The 12725-nt window shown below is 38.7% G+C and overlaps 1 protein-coding gene across 2 annotated transcripts in view; it reads right to left on the bottom strand.

Moving 5' to 3' along the window:
* Nucleotides 1–12725, bottom strand: part of SMCHD1 (structural maintenance of chromosomes flexible hinge domain containing 1) — a 207175-nt gene that overhangs the window by 46234 nt on the left and 148216 nt on the right. For both annotated transcript variants that reach the window (XM_074987361.1, XM_074987362.1), the window contains 4 exons: nucleotides 12280–12395; nucleotides 10605–10666; nucleotides 7538–7625; nucleotides 6717–6848 (listed from right to left, as the gene is read on the bottom strand). In XM_074987361.1, coding sequence (XP_074843462.1) covers nucleotides 6717–6848; nucleotides 7538–7625; nucleotides 10605–10666; nucleotides 12280–12395 — 398 coding nt within the window. The remainder of the gene's footprint in view (nucleotides 1–6716; nucleotides 6849–7537; nucleotides 7626–10604; nucleotides 10667–12279; nucleotides 12396–12725) is intronic.

The raw sequence follows: 12725 nt of genomic DNA, 5'->3' as shown, positions 1-12725 counted from the left end.
GGAAGGTCTGCTGCCACCACTATGAGGAAGAAATGTAGGGAAGTGTTGCTATAAGACTCTCTCTGTCACCCAGACATGTCATACCAGGAGGTATGCTGCCTGCCAGGAGCCCATATCCGAGATGTTACAGAGGCCTTGTCAAGGATTATCCAGCCTACTGACTACTACCTCATGCTACTCATCCATGTGGGCATGAATGATACTGCAAGGTGTAACCATGAGCAGATCAAGCATGACTACAGGGCTCTGGGAGTACAGGTGAAGGAGTTGGGAGCACAGATGGTGTTCTCCTCAATCCTTCCCGTCAAAGGTAGGAATCCAGGCAGAAACAGGTGCATCATGGAGTTGAATGTCTGGCTGTGAGGACTGGGTCGCCAGGAGCACTTTGGCTTCCTCAATCACGCGATGCTCTTCCATGAAAGACCACTAAGCAGGGATGGATTTCACCTTTTGAGGTATGGGAAGGATGTATTTGGATCGAGACTGTCTAACCTAGTGAGGAGGGCTTTAAACTAGGTTCAACAGGAACAGGTGACCAAAGCCCACAGGTAAGGAAAAAATCCAGAGACCTGGGTGGTTGGCTTGGAAATGGGAGGGATCATGGGCTATAATTGCAGAGGAAAGAAAAAAAAGCATGAATAAGCAGAACTGGGAGGCAAAAGCAAATCAGTATCTTAGATGCCCATATACAAATTCAAGAAGAATGGGTAATAAGCAGGAAGAACTTGAAATCCTAACAAACAAGCACAATTATGACATAACTAGTACAACAGAAACTTGGTGGGATAATACACATGATTGAAATATTGGTACAGAAGAGTACAACTTACTCAGAAAGAATAGGCATGGTAAACAGGGAGGATTTGCCTTGTATATCAAAAATGTGCACACCTGGAATGAGATGGAGATGGATGCAGGAGACAGATATGCTAAGAGTCTCTGGGTTAGGTTAAAAGGGGTAAAAAAAAAAAACAAGGGTGATAGCATGATAGGGATGTATCAGAGGGATAGCCGTATTAGTCTGGATCTGTAGCAGCAACGAAGGGTCCTGTGGCACCTTATAGACTAACAGAAAAGTTTAGAGCATGAGCTTTCGTGAGTTAACTCACTTCTTCAGATCAGCATTTGAAGAAGTGAGTTAACTCACGAAAGCTCATGCTCTAAACTTTTCTGTTAGTCTATAAGGTGCCACAGGACCCTTCGTTGCTGCAGCATGATAGGGGTCTACTACAGATCACACAGCCAGGTAGAAGAGGTGGATGAGACTCTCTCTCTCTAAACAATTAACAAAATTATCCATAACACAGGATTTGGTAATGATGGGGGACTTAACATATGTTGGGAAACTAACATAGCGAGGCACAGACTATCTAGGAAGTCCTTGGACTGCATGGATGACAATTTTTTATTTCAAAAGGTGGAAAAAGCTACCGGGGTGAAGCAGTTCTAGATTTGATTTTAACAAATAGGGAGGAACTCATTGAGAATTTGAAATGAAAGGTAGCATGGGAGAAAGTGACCATAACATCAGAGTGTTCATGATTCTAAGAAATAGTGAAAGGGAGAACAGCAAAATAGAGACAGTGGGTTTCAGGAAAGCAAATTTTGGTAAACTCAGAGAGCTGGTAGGTAAGGTCCCATAAGAAGCAAGATTATAGGGAAAAAAACTACTGAAGAGAGTTGACAGTTTTTCAAAGGGACATTATTAAGGCCCAAAAGCAAGCTATACCGTTGCATAGGAAACATACAAAGTATGGTAAAACACTGCCTTGGCTAAGCCAGGAGATCTTGCATGATCTCAAAATCAAAAAGGAGTCATATAAAAAGTAGAAATTACAAATTACAAAAGACGAATATAAGCAAACAATACGTGTATGCAGGGGCAAGATTAGAAAGGCCAAGACATAGAATGAGCTTGAACTAGCTAGAGAAAAAGGGTAACAAGAAGTCATAGTATAAATACATTAGAAGCTAGAGAAAGACCAAGGACAGGGTAGGCCCACTACTCAGTGAGGAGAGAAAAACAGTATCAGGAAACATGGAAATGCCGAGGTGACTTCTTTGACTTCTTTGTTTTGGTCTTCACCAAGAAGGCTGATGCAGAAATACCTAACTTAATGCATGGTAGTGGGAAGGAGGTAGGTTTGGAGGTTAAAATACAAAAAGAACTAGTTAAAAATTATTTACAAAAAGTAAATGTCTGCAAGTCCCCAGGGCCTGATGAAATGCATCATAGAATACTTAAGGAGCTGATAGAGAAGGTTTCTGAGACTTTAGCTACTGTCTGTGAAAAGTCCTGTAAGTCAGGAGAAATTCCAGAAGACTGGAAAAGGGCAAACATAATGCCTATCTATAAAAAAGGAAAAAAGAACAACCCAGGAAACTACAGACCAGTCAGTTTAACTTCTGTGCCAGGAAAGATAATGGAGCAAATAATTAAGGAATTCATCTGCAAAAATCTGGAAGAAAATAAGGTGATAGGTAACTGCCAGCATGGATTTGTAAAGAACAAATCATGCTAGACCAATCTGCTAGCTCTTTTTGACAGGATAACAAGCCTTGCGGATAAGGGAGAAGCGGTGGATATGGTCTATGTAAACTTCAGTAAGGCATTTGACACTGTCTTGCATGATCTTCTTATCAACAAACTAAGCAAATATAACTCAGATGGGGCTACTATAAGGCAGGTGCATAACTGGCTGTATGAATGTTTTCAGAGAGTAGTTATTAATCGTTCGCAGTCACACTGTATGGGCATAACAAGTGGGGTAATTGCAAGGATCTGTTTTGGGACTGGTTCTATTCAGTATCTTCATCAATGATTTACATATTGCCCTAGAGAGTGTGCTTATTAAGTCTGCAGATGATACCAGTCTGGGAGGGGTTGCATCTGCTTTGAAGGATAGGGTCATAATTTAAAATGATCTGGGCAAACTGAAGAAATGGTCTGAAGGAAACAGGATGAAGTTTAATAAAGACAAATGCAAAGTACTCCACATAGGAAGACACAATCAGCTTCGTATATGCAGAATGGGAAGCAGTACAGCAGAAAGGGCTTTTGGGGTCATAATGACCACAAGCTAAATATGAGCCAACAGTGTGATGTTGTTGCAAAAGAAGCAAACCTGATTCTGGGATGCATTTAGAGGAGTGTTGTGAACAAGACATGAGAAGCCATTCTTTTGCTCTACTCAGCACACATTAAGCCTCATTTGGAGTATTGTGTCCAATTCCGGGCACCACATTTCAAGAAATGTGGAGAAATCGGAGAAGATCCAGAGAAGAACAAGAATGATTAAAGGTCTAGAGAACATGAACTATGAGGGAAGACTGAAAGAACTGGGCTTGTTTAGTTTATAAAAGGGAAGACTTAGAGGGGACATGATAGTGGTTTTCAAGTACCTCAAAGAGGGTTAAAAGAAGAAAGGAGAAAAATTGTTCTCCTTGGCCTCTGAGGATAGGACAAGGAGCAATGGGATTAAACTGCACCAAGGGAGGTTTAGATTAGACAGGAAAAAATTCCTAAGTGTCAGGGTGGTTAAACACTGGAATAAGGTACCTACGGAGGTTGTGGAATCTCCATCGTTGCAGATATTGAAGAGCAGGTTAGACAGATACCTATCAGGGATGGCCTAGATAGTGTTTGGTCCTGCCAAGAGGGCAGAGAACTGGACTCAATGACCTCTTGAGGTCCCTTCCAGTTCTAGTGTTCTAGGATTCTATAATGTCATTCTGTGGGGTTCCAACAGAAAAAAAGCCCCAAGTAAGACTGCATCCATAGTAAATGTGATGTTTCTGAGAAATTGAGTCAGCTGAAAAATGTGGGGGTGTTATGGAATTGTCTCATTGAAGTGTGCTGTGTTAATGAAAAGGTTGGGAATCACTGCCATAGGGATCTGTCCTGGGCCTAATAGCATTCAATATTTTCATTACTGAATTGGATAACTGAGCGGAAAGCACAGTTATAAAATTTGCAGATGTCACAAAGGTGACAAGCACTTAGGATGATAGCATTAAAATTCAAACTAATTTGAATATTTTGAAGAACTGGTCTGAAATCAACAAGATGAAACTCCAAGACAAGTGTAAAACACCACAAGAAGAGAAATTTAAATGCACAAATACAAAATGAAAAATAACCGGCTAGCCGGTAGAATTGCAGAGAAGGCTTGGTGGGGTGGTTATAGTAGATCACAAATTAAATACAAATCAACAATGTGATGCTGTTGCAAAAAAGGCTAGCACAATTTTGGGGTGTATTAATAGGAATTTCATAGGTAAAATATGCAAGGTAATCATTTTGCTCTGCTCAGCCTAGTCATGCCTCACTAGGTGTACTAGGGTCAGTTCTGAGCCCCACATTTTGGACAAATTGGAGAGAATTCTGAGACCAACAAAATGATAAAGTTTAGAAAACCCGACTTATGAGGAAAGGTTAGAAATTTGGCATTTTTACTCTTGAGAAAAGACTACAGAGAAGGAACTTGAAAAGGATCTTCTAATTTACTGAAGGCCTGTTATAAAGAAGATAGTGATCAATTGTTTTCCATGTCCACTGCAGGTAGGACAAGGAGCAATGGGCTTAATCTGCAGTACAGGGCATTTAGGTTAGTTATTAGGAAAAGTTTTGTGGCGCTAAAGGTAATTAAGCATTGGAATAGGCTACCAAGGGAAGTTACAGGTTGCTGGACATTGAAGGTTTTTCAGAACTGGTTAGAGGAAAAACTGGTATAGATTAAACTGGGTTACTTGGTCCTGCCTTAGAACCAGAGACTGGAATAGGTGACATCTTGAGGTCTTTTCTAGCTCTATTTTCTAATATTCTACCTCAAAATAGTAGTCGCTACCCTGAGAGTTTTATAGATGTCCGAGTAAAGAACATCTGATTTTTCAGCTCAGAGTTGTAGGTCTTTCGAGATTCGAAAGCTGAGAATTCCCCTTTCTGAGGGAGGAACTAGAATTTACTGAAGGAGCTGAAGATCTCTCGTGTTTTCTATTTTTTCCCCCAATTTTATTTTTTAGCTTTTCTGGTCTTGGGGATGAGGGAGAAGAGTGTTGACACAGGTGCTTCCCAGAGGATTGACTTTTCTAGTCTGTTACTCCCTTTTGGATCTTTCTTGCAAGGAAAGGAGAATGACAACAATACGCTCATCACTATGTGACTTAGGCCACGTCTACACGTGCACGCTACTTCGAAGTAGCGGTGCCAACTTCGAAATAGCGCCCGTCACGGCTACACATGTTGGGCGCTATTTCGAAGTTGAAATCGACGTTAGGCGGAGAGACGTCGAAGTCGCTAACCCCATGAGGGGATGGGAATAGCGCCCTACTTCGAAGTTGAACATCGAAGTAGTGCATGTGTAGACGATCCGCATCCCGCAACATCGAAATAGCAGGGTCCCCCATGGCGGCCATCAGCTGAGGCGTTGAGAGACGCTCTCTCTCCAGCCCCTGCAGGTCTCTATGGTTACCGTGGGCAGCAGCCCTTAGCCCAGGGCTTCTGGCTGCTGCTGCTGCAGCTGGGGATCCATGCTGCATGCACAGGGTCTGCAACCAGTTGTCGGCTCTGTGGATGTTGTGTTGTTTAGTGCAACTGTGTCTGGGAGGGGCCCTTTAAGGGAGCGGCTAGCTATTGAGTCCGCCCTGTGACCCTGTCTGCAGCTGTTCCTGGCACCCTTATTTCGATATGTGCTACTTTGGCGTGTAGACGTTCCCTCGCAGCGCCTATTTCGATGTGGTGCTGCCCAACGTCGAAGTTGAACGTCGATGTTTCCAGCCCTGGAGGACTTGTAGATGTTATTCATCGAAATAGACTGTTTCGATGTCGCTACATCGAAATAAGCTATTTCGATGTAGCGTGCATGTGTAGACGTAGCCTTAGAGAGCAAATGAAAGGGAACATCTTTAAAAGAGCTCTTTGCATTTCTCTTCAGAAGGAGAGCCAAAGTTGCCAAGTAACAGTATCATGAATAACCCTCTTAAGAAGCTGTGATAGGACTCATGCGCTTTCTTCTTTTACAGTTGTACTTCTCTGGCAGGTTCAGTGAGATTTCTAGACCTCCATCTGTTGAGTCCTTGACTGCAAGCAGTGTGTTTTTGCGGAGTTCCAAGAAGGACTTACCCATCCTTACTAGCATGTCTCTAAATGGGTCTTGGCTGATGCCAGGGAATGATGAGGTGTTCAGCCTCAAATTTGTTCCCCTCCGTTGAAAAAAAACAAAAAAAGAGCAATCATGCAAGAGCCCACCGTCTGTTGAACTTGTAGTAATCTGGTTTTCTTTCTCCTTTCAGGGGAAGGCGGGCGCTTTGAGGGACAGGATTTGAGGACATCATCTAGAAGAGGTAGTTCCTTTGAGAGTCGCATTCTGCACCACAGTAACTTGTACGACTAACAGTTGAAGGTCTGAATTTCTCACTATCTCAAACAAAAAGGGGTAAAAGTAGAAGACCTACTAATTCAAGTCCACAGAAAAAGTGAAAGAAATAACAGCCTGTTATATACTATGTTTATTCTTTCTGAAAAAGTAATTAACTCAATTTTTATTTTCTCCTGTAATCACGTTTAAAATGTTTTTGAACAGATGCATCCAATCATACTGCTCTACTTATCCAACATTTTCCAGTTACACAGTAATTTTTACAAGAAAAAAATTCATATTTTTAACAATCCTTCATTTATTGCTCTAATTTACTGCTTTGCAGCAAAGTAGCATTACCTTTATATGGAGGCATAAATCCTTGACCAGAGTCCGGCTGGCAACAGTCCGAACATTAGAAACAACAGGAGTAGCTGGTAGACAGTCTGGTTGTAATTGCACTGGATCGTTAGGTACCACTTCAATTATAATCTTGAAAAAGGAAGAGAAACAACATAGTTAACTGAAGTTTCATCTATAATATGTAAGTTGCCCAACAATACTAAAACAAATACAATGTATAAGCTAAAGTATGTTCTTAAAACTGAATTATCAACACAAGTTTTACTGGTTTATGACTTACACAGTTAAAAGAAATATATTTTAACAGTCAAGGGTTTATGAAGACACAACAGAACAAAATAAAAAGTCTTTTCAGCAGATGTCTGCCTACTTAAAATGCCAATAAAACATGATTTGATTATCAACCATTCAAAGACTACCAAAAATAAAACAAAAAAGCAGTCCTGCAGCACTTTAAAGAGTAACAACATAATTTTTTAGGTGATGGGCTTTCGTGGAACAGACCCACTTCTTCAGATGTGGAAAATTCTGAAGGTCTGAAAAAGTGGGTCTGTCCCACAAAAGCCCATCACCTAATAAAGTATATCGTTAGTCTTTGAAGTGCTACAGGACTGTTTTTTTGTTTTGTGAAGATACAAACTAACAAGACTACCTCTCTGTGATTACCAAAAATAAAGTTATGGATTTTGCAAATCAACTAATTGTAATACAAATTCAAATGTTATTAAAATATTATCTTTTATTTACTCTAAAGAATTCACACACAATTTTCTACTATCTATATGCCTCACTATATATAATCAGTCATAGAAGCAAACCTGTTCACTGGTGAGTATATTTGTCTTATCAGTTGCATAAGCAAACTGGATGCTGTAGGTCCCCACTCTCTCTGGAACCATTTTATCCCTAAGTTAATTAAAAAATTATTAATATTCACATTATAAATAAAGTTAACAAATCATATCTTGGCTACTGTTCAGCATTTACTGCAAAGTGATGTAGTACTTTACTTTCCATAAAGATCCTTCCATTTTTTACCAACTTTACGAACACAGCCTGAAATAAACTCTGAGGAAGAGTCTCTATGGTGTTTATCAAATTCTCTCCCTTTATTAAAAAAAAGAAGGGTGGATGCTATCAGGCACTTCTCCACTGCAATCTGCCCCTCCCACAACATGATTAACAGTATTGAATTTCCTAAGTTGTTAGCTTGTGTCACACCCATAATTTTATTCACAGCATTTTAAACTATTTAATGGAAAACTTTCAGTTATATTTAATAACAGAATAAATGAACATTTGAAAATTGTTTTGGGATTATTATGTTTACTTTCATTTGGACTAATTTCCTCTTTTTCTTCTGCACTGCTTTCTTGCACAGGTGGTTCCCTAATATAACCAAGAAGTGAGGTTAATAGCTATTTCAACTTTGGAGGCTGTAGACACTTGAGCTAGAAAAATGTCTTCTGCGTCTTGAAATGTTAAGCATATTCTAGGAGCTATCACATTGTAAAAGGAACAATATTAGACTGCTGCTACTTAAAATGGCAACAGAAGTAGCCAGAAGATCCAGGAAGCGGGAATGAAAAGCAGACAGCAGTACAGAATCACAAATGTCTGCTTGGTATGGCACAAGAATGTGCCACATTTACTCACAGCTGAGCCTTGCAGCTTAATCTAACCACAAAGATCATCATCATCAAGTGAGAAAGGCAAAAAATAAATCTTACACTGTACATCATTGTCACAATATAGCTGTCAGAATTAAGCTTTCCACTAGTTTATATAGAATCGGTCAATCTCCTCTCTGCAGTGGATTTGTAGGTAATCCAAGGTATATAGCTATTTGTCATCCTGATCACAATGCCTTCCTGTACCACTGAGAGTAGTTCTTTCAAAGGCACAAGAAAAGTATATAAGGAAACCTATGTGTACAAAAGAAGCCCAATTTTCATTTAACTCCTAATTGGATTCTTTCAACTTGAACAGAAATACAAATTCAATTATTAAATTTACAATGCTATAAATAAAGGTAGATTATTTGGACTTGTCTAGACCTTAATCACAGAAAGAAGAGAAAAGGAAATAAAAATTTCAATTCTGCCTCATATCATCACTACTAGTCTGCAATGTGAAAAGAATAAGTAATATCAGAATTAAAATTAAGGAAGTGTTAGAACAGGTGCTTGGCCGACCAAGGGACACCAACTGTAGCTTATAGAAGATTGGATGTTATATTTCTTGCATTTCAAAAACATGGACTATAGTAACACATTGCTAATAATAAATCTGATCGGGATATGCAAGCAGTCTTATGATGTGATGCTGGTAATCCTGTAACACCTTCTTGAACTGATTGATTTTTAAAGCCTTCTTTGCTTTTAGTATGCAACATTTTAGGTCTCTGAGTAATGAATTTTGGATGCTGTCTCCTCTACATTTCATAGGGAAAGAAATATAATTTCCTGAAATACTTAAGTTAGCATAGAAAAATCTAGGGACAGAGATACAAAAACACAAAGTGATTATCCTAGTTAAAAAGATCAGTTTTCTTCAGATTACCACATTTGGCTGTTCCATCTTTTGCAAAGTATATTCGGATAGCTTTGAAGTTTTGAAATCCTTATAAAAGATACCCTGCATCACTTTATCTATGGTATTTTTGGGAAAAGAAGAGTCCTTCCCTCAAAAGAATAGCCATGTCTTCTATTAGTGAGCCTACTGCTTCATCAACTCTGTTATCTGAGTTAGGGAGACTTTTAGTTCCTGTAGTTGTAAAACTTCATCTGTGAGATGTCATTTGTATTTTATCTCATCTGTTTTATCTGCAAGTTCTCATTCAGATTTTATGGTAACCTCACAGGAGAAATATTTTGCCTTAATCGTATGTCCTTTTTTTCTCCTGTTACCAGAATTAATATGAAGAGTATTAAAGAACTGCTTTATAAATAGCCTCTCTGAGGATCTGGTTCTGGCTTGTTACAGTCAGACACAGTCTACTTTCTTTAATAACAGAGCTGCTGGGAACAGAAAAGGCTGAGTAATGATTTTTGATTTTACAGTTTTTAGGATTATTAGACTTTTCCGCCATTCTTTGTGAATAACTACCACTTGAGTGGTCACGCACATTTTGGATGTGCTCTACCTAGCTACATTCAGGCACAAAGATGCTTGTATACGAAGGTTATCTATGAAGGATGCTGTTGGTTGCAGGAAGAACCCACTACAGGATCCTGGCACTTTGACAGGACTTCTATTCGCTTCCCCAGGCTGCTTAGCATTTACTTAAGTTACCTCAGGAATGCTCCAAAAGTATCTCATTTTGCAAGACACTTGCCTTAAGGTTATAAAATCTCCTCCAGCAAAAAGGAGGACTTTCTGCTGTTGATGGTCCTGCCATTATAAGTAGGACATCTGAGACATATAAGGAAGATATGCGGGTGAACTGATGGGCTGGTAACTGTGCCTTTAATGTAGAGAAAGGAGATAACTGCATACTGTGAACTTACCAGCCAATAAAAAAGAGCATCTGTGCCACTGATTGGGGCCAGAGGAGAAGGCATGAGTGAAAATTATCCTCTTTCCTCACCCCAAATAAATGGTAAATTATGGATAGGTAAGGTGGTTTCAAAATGAGAGATGCAATGCTCCACAACTGTATCCAAATACATTGACAAATTCTATGTAAAATGTTCACATCTATCTCAAAAGAACAGGGTTTATTTCTTGTGAAGGAATCCGTTCCATATGTACTGTACCATGCCAATATACTAGACTATATCAGTTTCTCATATGTGATGTTGAAATTAAAGCATTTCTCCAACAATTATGTTGTTAATGCTTACTCTATTCCAAACTCTAATTATTAAAGGAGTTGGTTCATACCTGAAGTAAAAGAAGCCCTCATCTTTGCCATCCTTGACTTTACTACAGCCAAAAGTTGTAGCCTGGAAATAAAGGGGGGCGGGAATTTAAAAGGGTAAAAGTAACAGATATAAAATTTTAAAGTACTTCATATGTAACATGCAACTGCACATTTGTTATAAAATTTAAAAGCCATTCCCATTAAATAAGATTATTTAGTTAGGAAAACTGAATTAAAGTTAAAATAAGTAGCATACAGGGTATTCAGTTCCTGCAAAATACAGATGAGTCAACTAACTGATACCTGCACACAGCACTGTTCCTTAGTTTAACAGGGAAAATTAACTGCAGAAATCTCTCTTTTGTTCAGCCTTCAGAAGAAAAAATGTTTTGTACAAAGAGTCATGGCCTTCCTTTACTGGCAAACACAAGAACAGCTAGTATTGCAATCATTAAAAGAGAAGGCTAAAGATTATGATGAGAAAAACCTGCAATAAAATTTATCCTCTGCAAATTGCTTCTGTCAGATGTATATTCACCAATCCAGGATCTGGACTGATGGAAGGGATCTACTTATGCACACACGCATATAGGTAGCTTGACACACCCTCCACCTCCGTGTCACTCCCCCACCCGGAAAGATTCTGGATGAGGGGTGCTAGTCTAGTAGCATGGGCAGTGAGGCACCTTTGATGTTTTTGCGAAGAGAACTGGGAAAGTCTAGGGCACATTTCTTGTCCTGCTGAAGAAAAGCAAAGCTCTTCATTGATTACACTAATCTAACTCTGATGTAGTTTTGTAGATAACATCCTAGAACAGACTCGCAGTTGAAAGCTGAAAAATGTTATCTTTAGTAATGGTGTAAAAGTGTTTTCCAAGTTTCTGTGCAACATGTTCTGCTTCTTTTTACCTTCCTGGTCAACAAATATCTTACGGAGTGTCCTGTAATGCCAAAAGCCAAAACACGGAGATGGTGTGGACAGTTATTTTAACCCAGTGAAACATATGGATTTTGGCAATGAAATCGTCAAACAAAGAGCATCAGACTGGCAAAGATAACACTTTACAACTCTTCTGACACCCTGACAAAGTGCAAAGAGAGTCCTTCAATTTTTAAGATTTAGAGACTGGAGGCTTTTTACAATCATATATATCCATGCATCTTAAGTAAAGTAAAACCTCAGTTATGCTCATATTTAAAAAAAAAAAAAAGCTTTCCTTACTAATCAAGAAAATTAATAACAGAATAGTGTAATGATCTCACATTACTATATATCATTTTAAAAATGTGTACCATAGTATACATGCTATCACATCATATAGAAAAGAATTGCCAAAATACCTTAAATACATATATATTGTAATACATTACACATCCAGAATGCTCCTTTACTTTTTGGATAATTCACAAATTTCAATGACAATTTGTAACCAGTCTTTCCTGAGTATGAAATAGTGAGCTTTTGCTGAATAGCAACACCACTCTCAATGTTGAAGTATTGCAGTTTTATACGATAGATAGCTTAGTGATGTTTAAAATGACAACAGTAAAGAGCAGCTAGTGTGGACATCAATTTCCCACAAATTCAGTAAAATTAACACTTACTACATGCAATCCAGAGAAAGACATCTGTGGAAAATGTCTGTCTCATATTTGCCGTAGCAACATATGTTATAACATTTTCCAATTACTCACATTAGCTGGTACTCTGTTTCCACTGTTTTGCCCTTCCCACATTTTCATAACAATCCGTCCTGGATTAATATTTTTTATAATACTGCTATCTTCAGAAATTACACTAACCATAAAATCTGCAGAAACACATGGAAATGTTATTTTTCAAGGTTACATTCAGAAACTCACATTTAAGTTCCTCAAGAATACTATGTAAAACATCCTCTTTCATCTCCCTCCCTGCCTACAGTTTTCACTGGCAAACAACAAAACTGAAAATGAAAGGGTGTTAGGCCATCCTTAAATTGTGGCAGGACAAATTAACTGTACTTTGAAACACAACAATGTAGAGAAAGAAAGCTTTATTTCATATAAACACCAACTACTGTATTAGCATAATGTATTCATTCGGAGGCAGTCAAGAATATTTCACAATTTACCTAAACATGGATTCAGGAGCATTTTCC

This window comes from Carettochelys insculpta, chromosome 2 (genome assembly GCF_033958435.1).
Source record: "Carettochelys insculpta isolate YL-2023 chromosome 2, ASM3395843v1, whole genome shotgun sequence".
NCBI lineage: Eukaryota > Metazoa > Chordata > Testudines > Carettochelyidae > Carettochelys > Carettochelys insculpta.
This window is presented reverse-complemented; position numbering and strand designations above follow the sequence as displayed.